At 44.7% G+C, this 25,765-nt stretch overlaps 1 protein-coding gene across 2 annotated transcripts; it reads right to left on the reverse strand.

The window, feature by feature from the left end:
- ARPC1A (actin related protein 2/3 complex subunit 1A) lies at positions 1–24,669 on the reverse strand. Of its 2 annotated transcripts, none has more exons than XM_057749207.1 (10): positions 24,541–24,669; positions 19,747–19,839; positions 17,827–17,931; positions 11,900–12,122; positions 9,796–9,903; positions 6,802–7,014; positions 4,657–4,732; positions 4,276–4,469; positions 2,010–2,100; positions 1–382 (listed from the first exon to the last, which is right to left on the reverse strand). In XM_057749207.1, exons 2-10 carry the CDS (start codon positions 19,808–19,810, stop codon positions 344–346), a joined length of 1,113 nt encoding a protein of 370 aa, XP_057605190.1. In that variant the 5' UTR covers positions 19,811–19,839; positions 24,541–24,669; the 3' UTR covers positions 1–343. The 2 variants fall into 2 exon arrangements, with proteins under 2 accessions (XP_057605190.1, XP_057605189.1); XM_057749206.1 differs by lacking the exon at positions 1–382 and adding an exon at positions 452–738.
- Positions 24,670–25,765: the final 1,096 nt, after the last annotated feature.

The following is a 25,765-nucleotide window of genomic DNA, read 5'->3' on the forward strand; positions in this document are numbered from 1 at the left end:
AAACATTCAGTATTTTTATTTAATTTTTTAGCAGACAATTTACATACCTTCCCACCCCTTCCTTTAAGTTAGTGTGACAATTTTCCATAATAAACTACTTAGAAGCTTTGGTCAAGAATGGAATGAAATAGCAAAACAAAAAAACAAAAAACAAAACCCAAAGCACTGCTGCTTTTAAAAAACCAACACTTTCACCAATTATACTCAAACAAAACACACAACACGGTTTGCGCCATAGTGTCCTCAGTGTTTCCCGGCGGCTGGCTCTCCTCCCCATCATGCGAAAGGCAGAGCTGCCGGCGCAGCCTGTCCGTCCTCATGCTGGACCGGGGCTCGCTTAGCTTCACATTATCCGAAGGCCCTGGATAGAAGACTCTAAGGTCTGGAAAGCGGCAGGAAGAACACGGGTCATTACTGGGGACCAGCCGGCCTGGTGCTTTCCCCACGACACTACCCGCCCCCCCCCCGACCTGAGACCTGCTTGGGGGGGGTGGGCAGGGTGGGGAGAGAGACTCTGGCCGGCAGATTCTCTCCAGGGCAGGGATCCCCCTGCTGGCCCTTCCAGGCCCTGCGCTGCCTGGTCCCCATGGCCCCAAGCCCACAGGCTGTGGGCACACACCTGTCCTCAGGGCATGTATATACTTATCATCTGTGTCACTGGCCCTTCACTCTAGGTGCCCCGATGGTGGTACTCCCATGTTTTTCTGGCCCCCACGCAGCCGGCTGGATGCACAACGCCTAGCAGGTGTTGAAAGGTGGACAGATCACAGAGGAAAATGGGCTCTGTACATCTCACACATGTACAGAGGGAGAGAAAGGCCTTGGCCACAGGGATCAAAGAAGGGCGGAGCTACCTGCCCCGGTGGCGCTAATTACACAGGTGCGGATGCCCCGAAGCAGATGGAGGTAACAAGAGCGGGAGAGAGACTTGTAGAGGCAGAAACCTCAATCACGGAATCACACAGGCAGTGGCAGAATTCTGTAAACATTTAAGTCCTGGGGGTTAAGCCTGCAGAGCTGCGTGTGGGAGCTGCTCCTCAGTCCCGCCCCCTCCTCCCGGGCTCGTCTCACCTGCCATCTGCCCAACTCCGAAGCTGGAGGGTGCAGAGGCCTCTGGGGCTGGTACCTCACTGTCACAACGTCCCTCCATTCGGCCCCCTAAACCCCTCGAGTCCAGAACCTCCTGGCCACCCCCTGCCTCGACACAGCTGGAGGCACATCCCCGTCACTTGTTCACTGGACCCGGAAGTCCCTGCCCTGAGTCCAGGCCCCCCAGGCCGCCTGCAGGTCACAGCGGGTGGCTTTCCACGTTGGTTCTGGAGCTGCCCCCAGACACGGCCCGGCTTCCACAGCCTGACCCTCGGCGGGCCCTGAGTGCAGCAGGCCCCCCTTGAGCTGCTCGGCTGCTCTGCACACGCTGCCCCCTTCCCCGCAGCTCAGACCCCTCGCCCCCTGCACCCTGAAATCCCACCGTGCCTGGAGAGGCAGCTCAGGCAGTCCATGCAGCTCCCCCAGTTCCTCAATGTGAAAACAGAGACGCTGGCTTCTCTCTCGGAGCTCCAGCCGACCCCCACCTCCTCTCTCTCCCACCAGACGAGCCCCTCTAGGGCTCCTTCACACCCACGTCCTCAGGGCCAGCACTGGGCCTGGCACCCGGTAGGCAGGCAGCGAGCGCTGATCAGGTTAGTCAGTGTAGACCTGTTTCAGAACCACAGAAACATGTCTACAAAGCTCAGCTAGACGGGGCCCAACCCGGGACCTGCCACAAAAGCAGCACCCAGCTCCCCTCAGTGACTCCGCGGACATCCAGAAGTGTGGACTCCACCTCAGTGAGCAAGTGCGGCTTCCTCCTGCCAGCAACTCCCAGGGTTTCAAGAGGACCACAGCCCAGCGCACCGCACTCCTGCCGGGCACTGCAGTTGACGGCTGGGTCCAAGAAGTGAGGAACAGTCTCCTCACAGGAATAGTTTTTAACACAAACGAGATGTGTTCCGAAAGGTAGACAATACCTTGAAATCCCAAATAGTCATGGCTCCGTCGATGCCAGTAGTGCAAAATTTGCGACAATCTTGCTTGTCCACCTCATAAATAGACACTTGACTGAAAAAAAGCAAAGACAAGAGACTGTAAGGCATGAGGTGGAAGTGAGCTCCGACCTTCCTATAAGGGTATCAGTGTCCTCAGGAAACAAACTGTCTATCAGTTCCTTTAAGGTGTCCGTTGATATTAGTCCGTAGCAATCTAACTCAGAAAATATTCAAATGCATTTCGTTATCAGATGTCCAGAAAAGAAAAAGGCTGGAAAGAGGGAAAAGTAAGAACATGCATTAATTAGAGGGACATGCAGAAGCAGGAGAATCCAGGCCACATCCTGTGCACCCTGCAGAGCTGTGACTGAAATGGACACACTTTTTAACAAAAAAACTAGAGGCATTGTGAAGCACGACTGAAATCCAGCTGGTTCCAAGCCAAAACTCTCACGACACCCTCCAGACAGTCAGGGCATATGAGCCAAGAGCGCTCCTTGCATTTGAAATGAATCATTATAAATATTAGGAACATTCAGACACATCACAAAACTCCAACCAAGCAAAGCAGAGGAGCAGATTAATGAAACAACTTGGGTTAGCCTGATTTCTGAAAAACTTTCAAGAAAACAAATTCTGTAGCTCAGACAATATTTGTCTTTCTCCCTGAAGTGCCTGGAACATTCCCTCTGGGGAAGGGGTGGCACACACCGCTTGCTTCTGCACAGCCCATGAGCTAGAGAATGGCTTTTACAATTTTAAGTGCTTGGAAAAAAATTAAAAGGCTATTATTTTATGATGGGAAAATTATGGAAAATTTACATTTCAGTCTCCATAAAGTTTTATTGAAACACATCCACACACACGTATCTCCGCACTGTCCAGGGCAGCCTGTGGGCCACATGGCAGAGGTGGGATAGTTGTCATGGAGACTGGGTAGCGCTCGGAGCCTAACATTTACTCTCTGGTTCCTTACAGAAAAAGTGTGCTGACTCTGCTTCTAGCTTTACATAAAGAAGACTTAATATCTGCAAATAAAAGTTGTCACACCAATCTACAAGGGTCTTTTTATTTTTAACCTCAAAGTCTCAAAAAGGCAATGAGAGCTATTTCCTTCCAGATACACAGTCTGCATAGAAGCTTAAGAGAACTTCACAGAAAATAATTGTGAAAATTATTCAAGACAAACATGAAAAGTGTGAAGAAAAGTTCTGCTATGCCTTCAAATTACTACTTTTCAACAGAGCACAGAGATTTCTGGCCTATTTTAAGTCCAGTGGCCTTTTCCACTCAACATGGTGGAAAGTACAACCTGTAGTTAGAAATTCTAAGAGGGACTTCCCTGGTGGTCCAGTGGCTAAGATTCCGCACTCCCAATGCAGGGGGCCTGGGTTTGATTCCTGGTCAGAGAACTAGATCCCACATGCTGCTGCAACTAAAGATCCCACATGGTGCAACTAAGGCCCAGTGCAGTTGAATAAATTAAAAAAAAAAAAAAAAAGAAAGAAAGAAAGAAAGAAAGAAAGAAAGAAAGAAAGAAAAAAAAAGAAATTCTCTCAAAGAGAAAGTCTAGAGGTTTCCATTATTCTTCCATGATAATCACCACATTAACGTCTCTCAACACAAAAGGTCTAGTCAAAAAATGCAGTGCATTTCTCCTCTAGATCAAAAAAAATAAATAAAAACCCAAGCTTTTCGGACACAATTCTACTGTCTTATTTAATCACATACTCCTGAAGAAAAACAAGTCAAGGAGTTTCTGGGCTTTGTCATAATGATGCAGAATCTGTCTAATTAAATAATCTTCTTACTTGTACACATTACTTGAAGTCCATGGCTGAAATGACAGCTACAATTACCTTTCAAACAGGATATGACTGATCTTCCTGTCAGGTGCTCACTACTAGGGGAACATGACATTCAAGAAGGTCTCCTTTTGTTCTCAGTCAAGTTTCTGAGAAAGCAAGACCAGAAGAGGCTGCCTGACAGGCGGTACCAGCTCACGGGCCTGCAGCAGGGCCTGTACTCCGCCCACAGGATGCCGGGACCGTCCACACCCTGAAGGACGGAACGACCACATGGGGGTGGCTCGCTCCGTGACAACTCGGAAATAAGAGCCTGAAGTCGGGAAGCTACAGACCCCTCGCTGCTCCTGTTCCTGAAGGGACGTCTGGGCCCACAGGACATAGAACACCCTGGGGACCCGTCAGGAAACCGAGGGGAGAAGGGGGTCCTGGGTGGCACCTACGTGATGCTGTTCTGGTGCAGCGTCTCCAGGGCAGTGTTGCGGTCCTCGGTTGTGGCCCGCTTGTCCATGTTGCGGAAGCGCTCCATGGCCGACATGTTGCGCTGGATGCTCTGCTTCGGGATGTCCAGCTTCGAGACGAAGGTCAAGCAGCCGCGGTCGTCGTAGTTAAAGAGCATGGGGCAGCAGTCATGGCCCTGAAATGAGGGATTGGTCAGGCCCTGTGTGGTGCGCCGCCCACCGAACCCCCAGCGGAACGGTCCCACCACAGAAGCCTCTTGAGCTGTTGCTTCCACAAAGCTGCTGCACCACAGGGCACACGTACTGCTCTGTTATGGAGAATCAGACACAGGGTATGTGCGGAAAATCAGGAGAAACACTTACAGCAGCCACGACGCTGTTCTCTGAGACGAACGACACACTCAGAAGGGGCAGGAACTCTGTCTTCAGAGTCGAGACCCTGAACACAAGAACAGTGTCAACCCGAGATGCAGTGGACCACGCAGCCTCTGTAGACACACGTGACAAAGGACCCGTTCTCACAGGCGCTTGGCAGCATGAACGAACACTTATGTTAAGAGCAGCCCTGGATCCACGCTTCCAGGAATCTCCAGTAGGAGCCAGCCCTGAGGTGACCTGCAGACATGGAGGCCTCCGCCCCCAAGGCTGTGCCCACCCCTCCTGTGCCCCTAATCACCAAAAACTGCCCTACAGCGCGGTCCCAGGAGCCCTGGTTCTCGGCCACCTTGGCCTTGGCTCCCAGCCTGTTACCCACACGCCCTCTCTGCTCCTCCTGCTTAACTGAAGTCCACCCCGGTCTCTGAAACTCGGCTTGAGTTTCATCGCCCCCAGGAAGCTTTCCTGGACCACTCCAGCCTGCAGTGGCTTCTCCTCTCTCCAGCCTCCTACAGTCGACTTTCACCGTCATGCAGGACCGAAGGCCTTTCTCTGATCCCCTCTCCTCGCCTGTGCTCACATGGCCTCCAAGAGGGCCAGGACCATAGATGTTTATGGGAGTCTATTCTGTGCCCCTGCAGGCGCTGGGGCAGAAGCTACGGCCACGGATGAACAAGACACAGTGTCAGCAGCCAGAAGCTCACACGCAAATGGTGAACGGGCCGTGTGTGTGTGTGTGTGTGTGTGTGTGTGTGTGTGTGTGTGTGTGTGTGTGTGTGTGTGTGTGTGTGTGTACACACATGTATACTTCGTGATCATCTGGCCAAGAGGTTACACAGATACGGCAGCAGACACGCTGGTTGAGGAAGTAGGATCATGTAGCTCCATGTAAAAGATGCTGCACTTTGAAAACTATGTCTCAGGAGACACCCCTGCCCCTCCGCCTTCAGTACAACTGGTACTGGAGTAAAGTCCTAACACCTCATCTTAGGCTTTCCTGTGGCATACCTGGCTCTTACTACATGAGATACTTATGTCTGAGATGGAGAAGGGTGGAGGATGTGATCTGACCTGCAGGACTGGAAAAGCCAAATAACAAATCAATACGAAGGCAGACAGGAGCTTATAACAAGCATATGCTAAGAGCTTATTATGCATTACAATAAACTATACAGAAATCAAATAGCCATGACATCAAACCATTAATGAATGACAAAGAGCAAATTATTGTAGAAAATGTATAGCATAATCCCACTGGAGTGAAACATGAAAAGCTATATATGTGTCTATGTATGTATAGAAATCTTCTGGAGGACTACATAACTTAGAATGGGGGTGGTGTTTAAAAAAATTAAAAAAAAATTTCAACCCTATCAGTAAAATATATATTCTTTCTGAAATGTCACTTTGCTGTCAGTGTGGGGCAGGGGGAGTCAGTGTGACCGGTTCCCTGCACAGGGTGACAAGTCAGGAAACCCTTACAGGTGGGTTACCTTTAACTGTCAGTGGAAAGGATTCACCGGGAAAGAACCAAGACTCATAAGCGGAAAGGACTGCAGTCACCCCCACTCTCCCTGTAGACACGACAAGCAGACATGGACTCTGAAGTCTGAGGAGATGCGTACTGCTCTCCTCCAGGCTGAGCAGGCGCCCCTCACAACGAGTCTCCACGATCAGGCTCCGCGGGGCACAGCAGGGGGACGGGCTCCCAGGGTGTCAAGTGTCACTGCGTGAGGCCCTGGGGGAATGGAGCACTGTTCACTGGCTACACAGAGGAAGAACACATCTGCCCTTCACCTAAGGCTGCTGGATGACATTTCCGTGTCGTGAGGAATTCACAGGAACACACAAACCTGCCATCTGAAGCAACCCTTACCAGGAGAAGCCAGGAGGCTCCTTCGAGGAATCACCATCAGCACTTCCGTTAAGACATGCTTCCGGAAGTGAGACCTAAGTCTTCAAAAGTTCCCCAAACGGAAAACCTAAATGTGTGAAGATAACTTTAAAGTCTGCCTTGCAGCCTGGTTCGGATTTTTAGGCTCATGCCCTGCGCTTACACTCGGAGACAGGCGGCTCAGGCCAGCCAGAGATCCCATCCTGCTCCTCTACATCCAGACCAAGGCAAACACTCACTGCACACTTTTTGAGGCATCGGCAACAGACACGGTGCTGTCGTGGCTGACCCAGGCCAGGCGGCTCCCGCTGGCGGAGAAGCTGACCCCGTGCACCCAGCCGCCGGTGCCACTGCCACCGAACTCTGACATCAGCTGACCAAAAGGCATCTTGCTGCCCCAGGGCGTGCTGGCTGGCTTCTCATCCACTTCTTTAATGTAGGCAGAAAACACTCTGTGGTTTAAGGGCAGGGAGAGAAGGAAAAACTAAATGAAAATATCCATATACTGAAAGAGGCCACAGGCAGCTGCTCTAAGGTGTCCCAAATGCAAAGATATCAACTTATCAAAAGCAAAACCTGACAACAGACAAGTTCAGCTACATAAACCTCTTAAGACATAGAAAGGTTCTAAGGGCGCCTACGGGTCAAGTTTGGCAGATCCACACTCCACAACAGGTGTTCACGGAGCACCTACAACATGTCAGGCACTGCTCTCGGGGCACAGCTCTAGAAGTAAGGGACACAAAAGCCCTTCCCTCCTAGAATGCCTCCGGGGGAGGACCGTGCTGTCCTGCCCCTCCCTGTCACCTGGCCCCTGGCGGACTCTGCTAAGCGAGCACAGCATGCTCTCCTGTCTACTTCACCATCACGCTCATCACAGTAGTCCAGGAAGCCCACATAGTCAAATGGTAGGAGAGAGGAAACTATTTGCCACCCTGCAATAAGCCACCGGTATTAACTCATTTAAAGAAAGGGAGGGACTTCCCTGGTGGTGCAGTGGTTAAGGCTCCACACTCCCAATGCAGGGGGCCAGGGTTCGATCCCTGGTCAGGGATCTAGATCCTGCATGCCACAACTAAGAGTTTATGTGCTAAAAGTAAGAAGCTGGTGAGGTGCAACTAAGGAGCCTGCCTCCCTCAACTAAGACCCGGAGCAACTAAATATAAAAATATATATATATATTTTAAAGGAGGGGCATGGGTTTCACTTTATTTTTTAATTAATCGGCTGTGCTGGGTCTCTGTTGCTGCACACGGGCTTTCTCTAGTTGTAGCGAGCGGGGGCTACTCTGTTGCGGTGTGTGGGTTTCTCACTGCGGTGGCTTCTCTTGTCACGGAGCACGGGCTCTAGGTGCACAGGGTCTTCAGCAGTTGTGGCACATGGGCTTAGTTGCTCCGAGGCTGTGGGATCTTCCCGGGCCAGATCAAACCCATGTTCCATGCATAGGCAGGTGGATTCTTAACCATTGCGCCACCAGGGAAGTCCCATAAAAAGAAAGGAAGGAAGGAAGGCAGGAAGGAAGGAAGGAAGGAAGAGAGAGAGAGAGAGAAAGAAAGAAAGAGAAAGGAAGGAAGGAAGGAAAGAAGAAAGAAAGAAAGAAAGAAAGAAAGAAAGAAAGAAAGAAAGAAAGAAAGAAAGAAAGAAAGAAAGAAAAACAAGGAAGGAAGGAAGGAAGGAAAGGAGGGAGGAAGGAAGGAAGGAAGGAAAAAGAAAGAAAGGGACATCCAAAAAGAAAGTCAAGGGAGACCAGTGAGAGGTAGGCAGGCTCTCCCTAGTGTCACCCTCAAGCCCACTGTCCAGTGTTTGTGGCAGGTCTAGTCTGGGATAAAGGCGGGTCCTTTACAACCTGGGGTCATCAGTCTCTTTCTCTAATTCCATGAAGCTGAAGCTGTGTGTGAGAATGTTCTGCCCCAGAGCTGGGAGGCAGAAGGGCTACAGAACAGCTGGGAATCTAACCTTTTAGTCCCTTGTGCCCTCCAATGCTACTTCTTTATTATACAGCTTCTCTTCAAAAACTTCTGAACCTTAAAGACTCCCAAAATGATGTGGGATATTTTTCTCCTAAAACGACAATGGCGGCAGCAGCTCTGGAGGAGGCAGAACAGTGGGGAGGCGAAGGACACCTTGAGTTATCTGTAAGTCAGATGATGTGACCTCAGAATCACTGTGCTTTAAGTCTGCATCACAATGACTACTGCCTTAGTCACCAGAAGCCAGAAAAGAACTGTGCTGCCAACTTGCGAGTTCGAACAGAGAAGACCCTCACCCACGGGACCACAAGTCAAAGCCAAGTTTATTTCTGGAAATTAGTATTACCAAAAGACTTGTAACCTATTTGTACAAGCAGGTTTTCAGACACAGCCCGACGACCCAGGTGAGATGGTGAGGGCGCTGGAATGACTCTGGGTAACATGTCACAACAAAAATCCTGACTGTTACACTGATTCTCAAGTAGAAGGCCAATATTTTTCAAAAAGTACCCTGACACTACTTACTGCACTCCCATCCCATAGCCCAATTCTCATACACATCCCTTAAAAAAAAACCCCAAACCCAAAACCCCTTGGCTATTCTTGGATATAAATCATAGCCAGGTTTTCTGGAACTTCTCTGCACAGCTAACCAAAGAAAGCTGCACCCCATCTCCCAGCCCACCATACAGTCAACATAAAGCAACCTTCGCTTTTCTTCTGGCCAAGGCGGGGGAAAAGCCTTCTTGATAAAGAACAGCTGTAAAAAGCAATTACACTGTATGTATGACCCTTAAAGCTCTCAGCAAAGCGACTGTGCTTCCTCTAGCCTCATGCTAATGACAAAGAGCTTTAACTGAGAAGGAACCTCACGATAACAGCTCAGCAGTGCCCCGTTCAGCTATGTTTTGTTAATCTTAGTTTCACTCTGGAATTTGCCCAGTCTGCTGCCTGGGTTATGAAAGGAGAAATAACACCATGGGGGCGGGGGACACTATACCTGGATGTTCTGCCTGAGGAAACTTCCTGGCCCCGCCCTTGCATCCCCTCTGCCTGCCCCTCCTGGTCCACTTCTTTCTATTGATACGTCCTGATTTCTGTACCTGCTGTAGCTCCTTTTCTAGATCACAGGCTCCTTTCATCTCTGAGTCCCTCATGGGGCCTAGCACAGTACCTTACAAAGAAAAGGAACCTCAAAGACACTTGCTGAAAGACGAACAACGAAGAGCCCAAGTCTGTCTACCCATCCTCACTTGTTCCCACCTGCATTTGAAATCACAGGATCCTGCCGCCAGCAACACATTGTTGGGATGCCAATCCAAGCTGAGCACCGTGGAGCGAATGGGCTTTTTAATGTGCTTGCTGACCCACCTACGAAAGGAGGAAACCTATTTTAGTTTATCTACACATCAAGCAACCATTCCCACGTGACCTACAAATGTGTGTCAGGTGAAAACACCTACACGTGGTTCTCACGCGGCCGCTGGGTCTCCTGCCAGAGAGAAGGTGCGTTTCTAGAGGAAGAGAGGAAGGGGAAGCATATGCGGCCCCTTTGCTCAACCTCTTGAAAGGCTTTGACATTTTCATCAGAGCAGCTGATTCTGAACTTGCCCGGCTACCAGGGGACCTGCAGCAGTAAGTATATCTATGGATTAACTGGTACCGTCCCCCATGCCCTTTGAGACTATGGGTCACTCTAACCTTTGAAATAAAAACTGACGTTTGAAATTACTTGAATTTTTATTACAAATATTCAGTGATTTGTTCCTTTGTTTTTGGGTTAAGTTTGGGTTTATAAAATGGTTTAATTTCCTTTCTAAGTCTCTGTGAAGCTGAAAATTTTTTTATTTTTTCACAGAGAAATCAAGAAATTAGCAGAAGCTCCTGCTGGAGAAGAGGCTCTGACAAATTCTGTAGCTCCACTCAAAATGTTTATGTCTAAGATCAGTCATTATTCTGGCCTAATTCAATTTCTGTCCCTAAACTGCTGCTTAAAAACCAACCCTGTTCTGCTGCTTCGGAGTTGAAAGACTCACTCTCGAGCTGAATGCCCTTCCTTGAAGCTAAATCACTCTCCTACAGAATCTTTTTTGTAGGGGTCTTTCTGAAAAACAGATAACACTCTGACAACATTCTGAGTTGTTTTATAACAGTTATTTTACATTAAAGGCGTTTAGAGGTTGTTTTGAATTACCTGTGTCCTACAAATGAATTACTGTGCCGCAGCTGAGACACTCTCCCCACATACGGCTTGTTCAAGGGACAATACCTTGTACTACAGTGAAACCCAATTTACCTGCATTTGAGACTATTTTTCAATGAATAAAAATGTGAAGTCACTGAGGTTGAAGGCTACCCAAGAAAAAAGCTGTTTCTCATCTATTTGTTACAGTGAGCCCTCTAAACAATTTCTGGCAGGCAACATTTTGTTAGCCTTATTTTTAAAAACCATGGGTCTTCAATTCACAATTCAATCTTGTTGCAAATTCATGGACTCGTCTCAAAGAATCAAAATTTCTGAGGTTTCACTAAATTATAAACTGTAATGATAATCCCTTCCTTTCCCTTTTTCAGACAGTGACACATGAAGAGTACTGTGTACTCTCAGCTATTTTTAGTACAAACACAAACACTGCCAGTTTCCCACTAAATGACAATTCCATGTTGACACGTATCTATCACCCTTTCTGAACACGTGCCAGGTAGAGCAGAGTGGTTTCCTTATCAAAGTTAGCAGGAAGCAGTAGTTAAAATAAGTTATTTAGCCATAAAATAAACCCCTGTATTTTGACTGGCTCAGCTATGAGTGGTTTACAGCATAAAGAAAGTACAACAGGCTGATTGTATTTCTGAGACTCAGATCAATTTTTACTTCAACAGTTTAAACAAGTAAAGTATTATACCACGACACAGATTTGGTTAGCAAACTTTAAAGAAAGGAGAATACTGCTATCTGTAAGAATCCTAGATATTTTAAGTCAGTATAGATAGGGGGAAAAAACTACTCCTTAGGGCACTGGGAATCTGTCAAGTTTATAATTTATCCCTCAGAGTAAGAAAACAGCAACTTAGTATAGAGTGAGAGGAGTTGCAGCATCTCAGAGAACAAACAAGTTAGGAGATCAGAACGTGGAAACCACAGCTGGAAGTTAATAAGAGAAAGATGTGAGACCGGCCTCACTGTATGCATAAGAAGGAAAAAGGCTCAGAGAGAATGGAGAGTTTCAAAGGAAAAAAAAATCTCCAAATGAGGAAAAGCTGAAGTTATAGTTAAGCCTCCACCCAGTGCCTCAAGAAGTCACCGAGGACACGGCGGTCCAGATGTACAATTCTACAGACAGAAATAAAATACACAGGTGTTGCTCACCAGTCATTTTCAGACTCGAAGTAACAAACAGAAATGAGTCGTGCTCCGCTGCCCACAGCGAACTTGTTCTCTAGCGGGGACCACTTGACAAAAGTGGCTGCTCGGTTAATCCTCAAGATCACCAGCGTTGGCTTCCAGACACCATCTTTCTGACTCCAGACGTAGGCATTGCGGTCGGCCCCACAGGTGACGATGCGGTCACTCTTGGGAGCCCAGTCGATACCTGCAAGTTGAGATGTGGTGGCATCTGCTCTGTCTGGCCAGCGACAACTGACAGGGCACTGGCAGGTGGGCACCAGCAGGTGGGCACCGACCGGTGTGGCGGGGCTGGATGTGGGCTTGGGACCTCCCCTCCCAGCCCATCCTTTCCCACCTATGGTCCTCATCACTGCCTCACACACAAGGTCAAGCCTGTTTCTCTGCTGAGTTCTGTAACTCAGGATCCTCTGGAGGCCAGGCAGAACAGAACTGTTATAACTGCGGAGGTTACAAACCAAGTGGGGGCATTCTTACCACCCAGTCACACAGCTTTAGAATATCTGATCTGAAGACCTTTTTCCTCTTTATTGGATTTTTTTTTTTGGTGGGGAAGGATCTGAAAAAACCTTTATTCATGCAGTAACAGACCTTGATCCATGATATTAACTGAAAGTCTGCTATATGACATCCGAATAAAACAACGTACAGGGTAAACAATCTTCAGTATAGAGAGGGGAAAAATACAGTGATTCGTCTGAAGGTCATTGTTATTTAAACTAACCGAAATACCTTTTTTCTACATGATACAGGTTATGTGAAAGAGTCTTTGAGTATCTTTTCATCTAAATGAGGAAAAGACCTAAATATGTATCTGAATGTAAGATTTATTTTTCTTATTTGATCAGACTTTTACTTACTTGGTGCCTCTGTGAAGGCTCTCAAAGTCAAGGTCAGTTTGTTATATACCAAGAGTAAAATCTGCTATGGTTCAGTCATTTTATAGTTACTGATGAGGTATTTTCTATAAATATAACTTAACACTGAAGGTATTTATTAACAGAAATAGGTATTTATTAGTAGAAATACTACTAATAAATTTTTATAGATATCTCCCTAAAAATAATTAACATGCTTAACATTTATATGAAAAAAGTAAGAATCAGAGTCTCCATTAGTCATAAATCACAGTGACTTTGGTATGTGAAGCGTTTATATTCATTCACCTACAGGAATGGTCAGCTCAGTTATTCACACCAGTGAAGGGAAAAACATGAGGGAGTGTATGTTCAGTGATGTGTATTTTGATTTTAAATCCATTCATTACAGGATAGCTCTGCATTCCTCTTTATTAGATTTTACTACAAAAGCAAACCCACATATTATCATGAAACAAAACAGCACAATGGGACATAACAGAAAGTCGAAAAAGCCCTGCTTCCATTCTTCATATCCACACACATTCTTCCTGCAAAGGATGCTAACATCATGGCAAACATTTTCTCCAGCTTTTTATGAATCAGCAGTGGTTATAAATTATTTTAGATCTTTATCATAGTAATTTCCCCAAACATCCCACTGTTGTATGTTTTGTTTCTAATCACTTATTAGAATAGATAAAATTGGAATAAACACTCAGGCACATATCTTCGTGCTCTGGTTAAAATTATCTCTCTATGATAAATTCCCAAAAGTGCGATGCAAAATAGTTATTTTTATGACTGTCTTGTTTGCCTAACTTGATCATAAGCTTCCTGACAACATGAAGAGAGTCTTAAACTACTGTGGTGAGGAGACCCTGGACTGGTCTCCGAGATTCCACCTGCTGGTGTTCACAACTCCGTGGAACCCCCTCCCTGTGGGTGTGAGCAGGACCCATGACTCGCTTCTAACCAGTGGAATGCTAGGAAGGTGAGGAGACGGACATGACTAACGCACAAGACTACCTAAGAGCGTGGCGTCCCTCTTGCTACAGACTCTCAAGCTCTTTCTCTGTTATTCTCTGTTCTTGGCTTTGAAGAAGCAAGCTGCCGTGAATCTGCCAGCTGCACAGAAATGAGTTCTACCACCATCAACCTGAAGGCGCTTGGAAATGGATCCCTCCCTGATGGAGCCGCTGATGAGAATAGCCCTTCCGTGGCTGACACCCTGATCACAGCTTGTGAGACCCTGAGCAGAGGTCCCAGAGAAGCCAAGCCCAGACTCTCAACGCACAAAAAACTATGAGATAATAAGTGTGTTTTGGTTTTGGTTGCAAAGTTTGTAGTACATGTTACATAGCAAAAGAAAACTAATACATGCTCTAATATCCGGAATACTGCCTTATAAGAAGAAAACTCAGTGATTCTGTAATGATTTTTGACAATCTCAAATTTCACCCCGTATTCCAATATCACCACCACTTTAATTACACATGTATGTATTTTATAAGAATTCCTGAGGTGCTTAAAAAAAAAATCAATAGATCCTTACTCTCTAAGAAAAATACAAGGAATTGCCTTCTGGTTGGTTTTACAGTTCTAACTCTACTTCTGTGGCTACATCTTTCATCTGAATATGGAAGCTGTAAAACCGTAGTCATAGCCTCAACCTATTTTAGATAACATTACCTTTTAACTCTTTTAAAACATACACTTGTTAAAAAGAGAGTGGGAAGGGCAAATGTTCAGTAAAAGGCAAGTTCTCATCTCTTGCTAATTTAGTGTTGCATCTTTTTTTTGTTTTCCTGCCATCAGAAGACCTCATAGGAAAAGGAAAGGAATCAAGCATCCATCCTGTCTTTCCTATACTATCCCTCAGGATAACCAAACAGTAGATGAAGGTAAGCATCTCTTTTATGAATGTATTCCAGCTAACAGAGAAGAAACGATAGATGTAGAATATTACCATGTTGCAGCCACTACTAAATTAAAGGCTATGGGCACCGATCATCAAAACTGCTAACATCACAGAAAGAAAGATGACTGGACATTATGTGCCTCCTTCATGAAAGAACCTGCCTCCACCTAACTTCGACTAGCAATTCACAGGAAACACAGAGGGCGAAGAAATATATGAAACACTATGGGCTTGCTATCCATAAAACCCAGGCTCTGGAAAACACTACAGGACAAACAACCTGATTTCTCAGTTTTCTTAACAAATAAACTGCAAAGGAAAAGAAAGAAAGGAACCTATAAACTTAAGAGATAGATCAACTAACTGCAACTGTGTGTGTACCTTATTAGGATGCCAATTAAAACAGACTACGGTATTGGTTATTGCTGAAGAGTCCTTATCTTCTAGAGACGCAAACTGAAATATGAAAAGATGCAATGTCTGGGATGTGCCTGAAAATAGTCCAGGAAGGAGGAAAGTGAGTTGAGACCAAGATTGGCTGTGAATTGATAATTGTTGAATCTGAGTGATGGGTATATAGGAGCTCATTACATTAATCTGCTTTTATATGCTGTCTGTTTAAAAGTGTTCACAGTAAAATGTTTTTTTAAAAAGAGATGGTGATCAAACATTTAACACAAAAGAATAAACGCAAAGAAAAACACCAGAACTCTGATATCCCTTTGATGTATGCCATACTCTTTTTCCTGTCATACTGAGCAGTCTTTTTTCTAAAAAGCTTCAGAGGGTAATTTTCTTTTTCCATAGTTACTACCTCTCTGAGAAATTATGTTTATCCTTGGTCTCCTGCCACAGAGTTATATTTAGACTTTTCCAACAACAGTTTTTTTCAGATCTAAAAAAAATGTCATTTGAGCATTTGGACAGAAAACAGGCCCAAGTTCAAAGGATTCCAAAAGAGAAGCAGGGGGAAAAAGGGACATAGCTATTTCACCTTTTTTGGCTATTTCTTTGGTCTTTTATCTTGGCCCTTTCTCATCTATAAGTATTTCCTAATGCTAAAATTCCAGTTTAAAATATGAGTGTTCTTATTTTTAGGCTGTAAGGCTACTGGCAAAAGGACTGAAAGAAAACAGGCCAAGCCTCATAGAAATAAGGTCGTGGGAAAGCAACAGCAACAAAAACAGAAATTATGTCTTTGTGCTGGCTTGGTAATACAGTCAGTCAGTTCCCGACTGGCATCACACACAAATCACTGGTAAAAGCAAGAAGGGACAGTCACAAATTTTTCTGGGGATACAATGTAAGGAGTGCAGAGGGTCAAAACATGCTATGTTTTTCTCTGATTGGGGGGAAGGATATCTTAACTCAAGGGTCCTAATTAAAAAAAAAAAAAATCACCATCAGTCCCTGTGCTGCCCATTTAAGTGCAAAAATCATTGTGAGGAGAAGGGAAACCAAAGACTGCAGTGAGAAATCTGTAATTGAAAAGTTATAGACAATAAGTTTTGATGTGCTTGGCCAAATTGTTTAAAGCAGTTAGTCAGAAAATTGGATAGAAGTTAGCGTGTTTTTTAAAAAAGTAGCCAGACATGATTTAACAACAAAGCAATACATTCTCTTGAAATTTGGTATCAAGATATGGTTCATTAAATTCCCAAAACCGTTGTAAAAATTCTCCATTTGTTCTTCCTTCTCCTTTATTTGACACTTGCTTAATAAAACTCACCACTGCTCTGCTTGCTACCTTTCCCCATCTATTCATTGATAGTTTTTGTCAAAGATGAAAGTTACTGTACACTTAGGAATCTGCCTCAGAGCCAACGCTTTAAGATCCAGTTTTCTACAAATTGACAAGAACAAGTTAAAAACTCAATGGAAAAATGGTTAGCAGTTATGAGCGGTAAAGTCATGAAAAAGAAAACCCAGGTGGCTAATAAACATCCGCTCAACCTTTCTATTCATCAGGGAAATGCAACTTATGGAGAGACCACCGCTCACTCATGAGCCAGTCTGCCTATCAGCACGTTCGGGGTGTGGGAAGGCAAGCACTGCCGCCAGGGCTGGTGGGATGACAGCGTTCTGACGTTGCCTGGCAAGGCGAAGCTGTGACCCTCCCTGTGGTACAGCAAGTCTCCCAGAGACAAACACTCACACCGGGACAGATATCTGCCCGGGGACGCTCAATTTAGCACTTCAATGTCACAAGGAGAAAGTGGGAACAACTTAAATGTCCCTCAGTGGAGGAAAGAGTAAATAGATGAGGTATGAAATGCTAACCAGCGGGTAAAAGGAATCAATTTGATCTTGATACACCTACATACACAGAGCTCAGAAACAACGTGGAATGCAAAACTAAGCCACAGGAGATGCATGCTATGAGGCCACTTCTGTAGTAGCTAAAATTATTAGCCGACAGTACTAAAGATCGCTTACACACACTCACACTCACAGACATACACACACACACACACATTATGTATGTGAAAGTATAAAAAACGGACTGGGACAATGTCATACCAAATTACAGACTGCCTTCAGGGGGAGAGGAATAGGACTGGTGGTGAGAGGAGACTTTACCATTATCTGGAATAATAACCCTTATAATCAAATCTTTGTTTCCCAAGTTTTCTGGCACAGGAAAAAAGACCAATAGCTGCTAATTCTGGGTGGCAGGGATATGGGTGTTTGTTATCTTACTCTTTGTCCTTTTCGATAATTTGGAATGTCTTCCTCGCCCCAAAAACAACATACAGGAAATTTTTGGAAGACAAGGCGTTCCCTCAGGACTTGGGAACACAGCTTGGCTTGTGGTTTCACACAGCTGACGAGCTGTCTGGTTTTCGCTTTCACGTCTCATCTAACCTAAGCTCTTTAGTCCCCAGAGTAGGCTGTGTTTTCTGAAACACTAGCAGAGCGCTGCGTACCAGCTGGGCTCAGAGATGCACTTAAGAACTAAGGTCACTATTAAATATTTTCTCAAAGTTTCTAAAGAAAACTCACTAAATGCTGCACTAAGTATTGTGGCAGACTTACTCTACTAGGCTATCTCTTTACAAAGAAGTGTGCTAGACTTGGAAATGCTGTAATAAGCTCATGTGATCTCCCTTTACCTGTGATGTGTCCGTTGTGCTCCTTGAGTTCATGAGCTTTCACCCACTGGCTCCCGTTCTTCTTATAGATGTGGACTTCGTGGTTATTGGGGCTAAGGGCGATCTCTGGAGAAAAACGTCAATAGTTAACGCCCGAACTGGAAATTGTCATGCGGAAAGGGATATGTTACAGCTGGCATTTTAAAAACAGACTGAAGGAATAGGAAAGCGGTTTCAGAAAATGGTTCCCAATATTCATCCCTGAAGAATTCCTTTATTATTTTTACCTCTACTTGGACCCCATATTTTAAAATGTTTTATAGAAAAACTAAATTAAAAAATTCCTTTTATTAGAAACATATACAACTGTCAATTAAAGTTCTAACCAGTAACAAATAAACAATATTATTATACTTAACTGATATAATTTTATTTTATTTATTTTATTTTGGCAGCGCTGCTCAGCTTGTGGGATCTTAGTTCCCTGACCAGGGATCAAACCCACGGTCCTGGTAGTGAAAGCGCTGAGTCCTAACCACTGGACTGCCAGGGAATTCCCTTAACTGATAACATTTTAGTCCACAGTAAATATATTTGACATTTTAATTCACCTGTACATTATTAACGAGAAATATTTAATTTCTGTTAGACTTTCTGAAATGCTGAAAATAGCTCATAGGCTCTCATTACTGCTACCATGAACACAGGTTAGAACCAGTAATTTATCAAAAAAATAGAAAATTTAAAAAACCCCAAAAAACCCTTGATTCTACTGATAAAAACATACTGAAGTTTTTCTTTACAATAAAGCCAATATAAATCACAAAATAAAATTCTGTTTTAGAGAGAAATCTCTTAGACCAATCTAAAACATTAAGACTATACATATATGGTGGGTTTTTTGAACTTATACTATTTCCTTTCTAGTTTATTCATTTTAAAAAAATAAGTATCGATTTCTTAAAATTAAACTCTATGACCCAAACTTCAGGACAATCATTTAGTAGCTCCCCATCTATCACGTCCCCCATTTATACATAATGTCCAGAATAGGCAAATCCATGGAGACAGGAAGGAGATTAGTAGTTGCCTAGGACTGGAAGTTTTGAGGAAAACTGGGAGTGAATGCTACTGGGCATGGAGTTTCTTTTTGGAGTGATGAAAATATGCTGAAACTAGACAGTGGTGATTGTTGCATAATTCTGTTTAATGTACTAAACACTGCTGAACTGTATACTTTAAAAGGGTGAGTTTTATGATATGTGAATTATATTTCAATAAAGCTATTATTTTAGACGGTGAATAAGCATCTAACTTTTTAAAATAACTCATGGACATAATACTTCACTTCTGTCTGTTTTTAGATTTTTTTTTTTTTTGCCTTTTCTTGTCACACTACCTGCACTTTGCTTGCTGTACTACACCTACTTCTAAAAGTCTTCTCCATCCCTTTCTAGTTTGCTAGAAACAGGCTTATTATGAATAACATAGTAAATACTAGATAATACTGCTCTCAGTACATCAGTACGTAAACCATATGTGTCTGTAACAGTTTATTTCTAGGTCCTAGTACTCTGACTAAATGCTGGGTGAGTGCTACTGTACAACCATCCCAGACACTGGGTTATTAGAGCAATGAAAGATCTCTGATATAAACTGTCCTCCAGGTGGTACTGTAGAAAAAGAAGTGGACAAGAAGCCAGAAGGCCTTTGTGCTAATTACAGCTCTGACATTAACTTGGGTGTAACCACTGGAAAGTTCTTCCAAACACTCTCAGCCTCGATTTCTCTACCTGTAAACCAAAGGACTAACCTAGTTCCCTCTGAATCTATATCTATGTCGTGTTCACATATGACATTGAAATGTGATCCCTAAAAGTACCTACATCCAAAAGTATCAAAGGTACCAAAATAAAAGAGCCAAGTTAATAGTATACTTACGGGTACGATCCCTGTTCCAGGCATGACAGGTGATTGGCTCTAGTAAAAATTGATGCAGGGACATTATTCTTAGTGTTTTCAAAGGGTAGAAAGCTGCAATAACCAAGAGAAAAAAGCATTTAAAATGGTAGGCAACCCGTATTTAAGTTGTCTGGGAATCCCAAAATGTTTGGGGATAAATAAAACAATTCTCTCATTGAAAAAGATCAATCTCAATGTCAAAACTTTAAATACATTGGCACTGTAACCACCAATGTATAATTAATTCTGTTAAGGGTCATCAAGGGACTCTAAAACCATGAGTTAAGGACCGTTGAGGTACAAGATATTCACAGTCTCAAATGATCATCCCACAGATTATTTACTAATTACAAACAGAAAAACATGCCTTTACAATAAAAAAATCTGGCAGTCACCACCTTAACCAAGTAATCAATCTTAGTATCATAAGTAGTGGAACAATATAATCTGATGGGCCTCCTGACAGGCAGCAACCTGAAGGGCACACCATCACTTATAAACAGTGACCACTTAATTTATTATCCAGACAGGAATACTTTCAAGAGAGCATAAAGGGGCACTATTAATAATTATGCTGCAAAAACAGGCCACAGGACTATCCTGGAGCAACCTGGTAACACGGCCAACCTACCTAGTAAGTATTTATGCTAAACATACTGTATTTATGCTAAATCCAATCAAGATCTAGACCTAATTTCCAGTTTATAGGAAATTAAAGGGGAGTGGAATTAGTTAAATAACGCAAAGGGGAAACAAACAGTTAAAACCAGAATGTGTGCCTCCAATAGAACAATCAGCCTGGACTATTCAAAAGAGCTGGGCGTGGGGGAGGGTGGCTGTTCTAGATCAAAAGAGCTATGAAAACCAAATTAGATAAATGAAACTTGATTGTAAACGTTTTTTAAATGGCCATAAAAGGTGTATTTCGTAAAACAGGAAAAATTTGAATTTGGACAACCTATCACACAACAATATGGAATTTATTTTCATTTTCTTAACTGTGATAATGGTTGGCTGTTAGGGAGCAGCACGTCCTAACTCTTAGAACAAAGATGATGAAGTATTTAGGGATGAAGTATCAGGATGTCTTCTGTAACTGATTTTCAGTCATTCAGGACAAGCAGATGGATAAAGAGCAAATGCCACAATGTGTTAACAACTGATGAATCTAGGCAAAGAGTAGGTAGGTATTTGTTATCTTACTCTTTAAACTTTTTATTGTAACTAAATGAAAAGCAGGAATCTGTGAAATCTCATTACATTAAAAATCAAATCACATTCTCTATTTTACAGGCACCAATCTAGATACACTGATGAAGCAACCTTTACCGGAAATAGGAGAAATTTTTTCAAAAAAGCAGTCAGCACCTCCCACCGCCATCTTTTTTTTTTTTTTAAATCACTTCTCGGAGGCACTCTCACAGCACTCTGACCTCTCAATACTTAAGTACTCTGCCTAGGGTGGAGACTGAAATGTGAGACAGGAATTCTGATGCAAGCAGGAAATGAATGGAAAGGCCACCAGAAGGTTGTAAAGTGAACAATCAAAGTTTGGACAAAGCAGAAATCAATCTCAGTGGAAAGCAAAAGAAATGTCTCTGCTAATTGTTGTAAAGGAACCCAAAGGTCAAAAAGAGATAAGTGTACCCTTAAATAAAACATCTGATATCTTGAACTGGCAGAGACACATCAATGTTTCACATTCTATTCTAAGAGTGAGGATATTTAGGTCATTAATTTTTTTTTTTTTTTTTTTTTTTTTTTTACTGGTACATGCTCTAGAAAGCAAATTGCAACTCACAAATAATATCTCTAACTGGGGATGTCCTAGATGGTGCAGTGGTTAAGAATCCGCCTGCCAATGCAGGGAACACAGGTTCGAGCCCTGCTCTGGGAAGATTCCACGTGCCACAGACCAGCTAAGCCCAAGAGCCACAACTATTGAACCTGTGCTCTAGAGCCTGTGAGACACAACTATTGAGCCCATGTGCCACAACTATTGAAGCCCATGTGCCTAGAGCCTGTGCTCCACAGCAAGAGAAGCCATTACAACGGGGAGCCGCACACCACAATGAAGAGTAGCCCCCGCTCTCAGCAACTAGAGAAAGTCCGTGTGCAGCAATGAAGACCCAACGCAGCCAATAAGTAAATAAAATAAATTAATTAAAAAAAAGACATCTGCTTTCTAATTATAAAAAAAAAATCTCTAACTGGAAATAAAAAAATATTTAAATGAATTGAAATAAGACTGCTTAATCTGTTTGCTTGCTTGTTTGTTTTAAAATAAACCTCCAGATGCCCAGTACATGATTCTTTTCCTTTGGTATATTATGCTTACCCATTACAAAAGGTTTTACTCAGAGTTACTCAAAATAACACATTGTATCACAAATCTCTCTTTAATTAAAAGCAATTTAGTTTATATGCCACATTTCATAGGCTCATTTGTTAATTAAAACAAAACTGGTCTGCAAATTAATAATTTAATGTAAATATCTACATGCAACAAAAGCACACATTTCATGTACAGTTGAAAAAGAAAAGGTGCAGACAAAGGCATTCTCATTCTAAAACTCAGGGTTATAAGCAACATAGCAAAGCATTCAAAAGAGGTAAACATTTACTCAATGGCATAATTACTTCTAAAATTGTGTTTCTAATTTTGTTAACAGCTTTCAAGTTCCATATTTGGACACACACTCAGACCTGTACTTCTATAATCATGCAGCTATTTTAAGTCTGTAGGCCAAGACAACACTCATGTTTGTCAGATTCATAAGACACCAGTAAACACAGCTTGTGTTCATTAAACTCAGTGAAAGCAGAATAATGACAGCTTGAATTTTGTACCAAGAAAAAGAAACCTTCTGTCCTAGGGTGATGATTATAATTTCTAAGCTGTGATTCATATTTAAGTGAAATCTGAAAAGCTTTGTCTTAATGAGGGTAGAGAAGAAAAATGGACAAAAAGGTGGTAACATTAAACAAACTTCTACTGATGACCTCTTAATGTCCAGCACAGAGAGAGACAGAGAGATCAATTTACAGCACAGTATGATTCCAGGGACCCCTCCACCCCACAACTCCGTTCTTTACCTATCACTTGAGTCATCCTGATGTTTGCTTAGCCATAGGCTGTGGAGCCAAGTTTGAATGCTGGCTTTGACACACACTAGCTAGGAAACCCTGGGCAGGTCACTCAATATCTCTAAAACTCATTTTTCTTTATCTGTAAAATGGACGTAGAACTGACATCCCAAGGCCGGTGGTAACGGGATTAAATGACAAGTGAAAGCATGGAGTTCTAAGCCTAGCCTCAAACAGATGTCAGTTCCCTTTCTTCCTCTGACCCAAGGCTTTTGAACCATCCCTAGAAATACACACCAGTGAGTACTCTCTGAACTTGGAAACACCTACATATGCTTTAAATTCTTGGCCCTGGAGCTTTAAAGTGTTTGTACAGTGGGAACTTCAGTTCCCTAGTCAGGGTCAGTTTTCGAGACTGTGATTCATCCAGTTTCTAATTGCTCTCATTACCCAACCCAGCAATATCAGGTGCTCTGACAAGGTCACCACACCCTCCTCAGTGTTTGGAGACAGGTTCTAATTCCAGGCACCAGCATCACCAGCAGACCAAACCTCGTTAGGCAGAACCTGTTTCAGCACAGGATTAGTTAACTAGATCAAAATACAGATAACTCCCCCTCCTCGCAGGAGATTTAACGTTCCCAGATGATCCTCTCCTTTAATTGTGATAAGCAGATGAATTAACCTTGAAAGGTCTCTGAATACTTTGTGGTAGGAAGCAGCCGCTCACGTCCACTCCCTCACAGGGCAAAAAATATCCTCCTGAATGATACCTTCTCCCTTTTTTTCTTTTTTTAAAGATACCTGAAAAACCCAGGGCCTCTGGGAAACCAAAAGATTAAATTTAAAAACTGATAACAGAGAACAGAACTAGGATAATTTAGGTAACTTCGGCAATGAGCTGAAGTAGATAAAAAGCAGGTTAGCATTTCCTTCTGGTTCCATAGCCCCAGTATGAGAATAGATGGCTTTTTAACCAAAGATTCTAAACTACAATTTATTAAGTGCCTGCCATGTTCCCAGCAGTGTAGTAAGTACCAGGTTGGGGCCAGAAATAAATAAATCTGACACTTTCCCGGTCCTCAAACCTGGGAGGAGAAGGAGAGAGGAGGAAGGGGCGAGGGATACACAGACGAGGCCGAGAAGCACGAATGAGAGCTGAAAGCGGCACCCGAGCGGGGGAATTCTTAAAGGACTCGGGGGAAGGTTCTTCTCGAGTTCTGGAAGGTCCCCCAACAGCTGAAGGATGCAGGGCTGCCCAAGAGAGGAGCCAAACCTTCCAGGGGCGCCTACTGCGCGCGGGGACCCTATTCTAGATGCTAAAGAAAGGAATGAACGGCGCCTCGTGACGCTCGACTGGGGGGCGATGATCCCATTCACCACAGTTTTAGAGACTGCGGTACACGCCCACAATGGAAGCGCAGGAGAAGCAGCTTCTACTTCTGGCATCGGAGGGGGGTTCGAGCTCGAAAACCTTGAGAAAGAGATCTGGCCGTGCGGGGACCCCAGGGCTCCGCGGGGCCCCTCCGAGAACGCGGCTTCCCCGCCCCTCCCCCGGCCCGCCCCTCAGCCTGCGGGCCCCGCGGCCTAAGCCCCCGCCTCGTTGCTCCCGCGGGTTCAGATCCGGGACAAGGCCGGACCAGGGGAGGCCGGCAGGGCCAGAAGGTCGCCCCCGCTGCCCCTTACCTGGGGGTGGGGGCCGTCCGGACCGGCTCGGAGCGTTGAATTCGCGGACTCTGGTCAGTCGACGCGAACAGGCTCCGGCGGGCGCGGGCGGAGGACCGAGGCCCAGAGGGAGCGGCTGACAGATCCCGGAAGTGGCCACGGCGCCTGCGCAGCGCGGCGGCGCGGGCGGTCGGCGCACGCGTACAGCCGGGCGCGCGCGCGACCGGGGGTCTGGAGCGCGGGCGGCGGGGAGGGTCGGGCGACTGAGTGGAAGCGGCAGCCCCTCTGAAGTGGGCGTCACAAAACCCCTGGAAGGTGGTGGCGAGGCAGCAGGGGCGTCTTACTCCTTCCCTGGAAAAATGTCCTCAGACTCGCGGACCAAAGTGTGGCGCCTTGGCTCTTTCACAAGGGCTTTGGTCACGAAATGAGTTGCTGAGAATTGGGGCCTTTTGAGCCACACGGACCGACAAATCCCTTCATAGAGGCCCCGTCAGAGCCCGGCTCCCTCTGTGGAAGCCTCTCCAAGGAAACTTCTCGACCCTTCCTCGGTCCGAAGCACTTGTTCCCTGCTCCGGAGATGGCGCCACAGCACCGGGGCGTTGGGGGAGTTCAGGTGCCTCCCAAACACTGGAAGACAGTGACCGGAACCCCTCTTCCCGCCAGACGGCCTGCCCTTGAACCCAGAGAAATTCTGGAGCAGCTCTCCTTGCCCTGGGGCGGTTTACAAGTTTGACCCCCAGTGCTTGGCTGTGTTCACCAAAGCGAACTTGTCAAATTCCCGACCTCTGAGCCACACTTGTTCTCTGGGGCTGTTCCCGGAGCACTAACGCTCTGGATGCAATTGGTTGTATTTGGTCCCATGGCTACAAAGCCTTTGGTCTTAGGGCGATCGAGGACAGACTGAGAGCAGAAAGGTCATTTTCAGTTAATCACTCCCTCCCGGAGACAACATCCTGGCAGAGAGGTAGGACAGCACGCGTGGAGGCAAGGATTCTTCGCGTGTCTCCAAGTTAGGTGAACTAATCCCGAAGTATGGAGAGTTGGTACCCAGAGTCAGACACCAACGGCGTTTTATTCAGATTGCACCTCTTTACAAAGAACAGATCCTTCTTTGAAGGAGTGTATAATCTTGGTAGATGAGAGTGACACATACAAATCAATAGTACCAGACTCTTTATGATCATTAACAAGGTAAGGAATAATTTAGCCCCAGAAAAGTAACAGTGAGACATTTAATACTAATCGC

Source organism: Hippopotamus amphibius, chromosome 9 (genome assembly GCF_030028045.1).
Source record: "Hippopotamus amphibius kiboko isolate mHipAmp2 chromosome 9, mHipAmp2.hap2, whole genome shotgun sequence".
Classification (NCBI taxonomy): domain Eukaryota; kingdom Metazoa; phylum Chordata; class Mammalia; order Artiodactyla; family Hippopotamidae; genus Hippopotamus; species Hippopotamus amphibius.

Excerpts from the sequence above, each read along its gene's own strand:
- ARPC1A (XM_057749206.1), bottom strand. The coding sequence starts at position 19,810 with ATGTCCCTGCATCAATTTTTACTAGAGCCAATCACCTGTCATGCCTGG. Across the intron at positions 9,904-11,899 it reads TTCGAGTCTGAAAATGACTG|GTGGGTCAGCAAGCACATTA; the intron begins GTGAGCAACACC and ends CTCCTTTCGTAG. Across the intron at positions 2,101-4,275 it reads CTGCACCAGAACAGCATCAC|TCAAGTGTCTATTTATGAGG; the intron begins GTAGGTGCCACC and ends GCTTTTTTTCAG.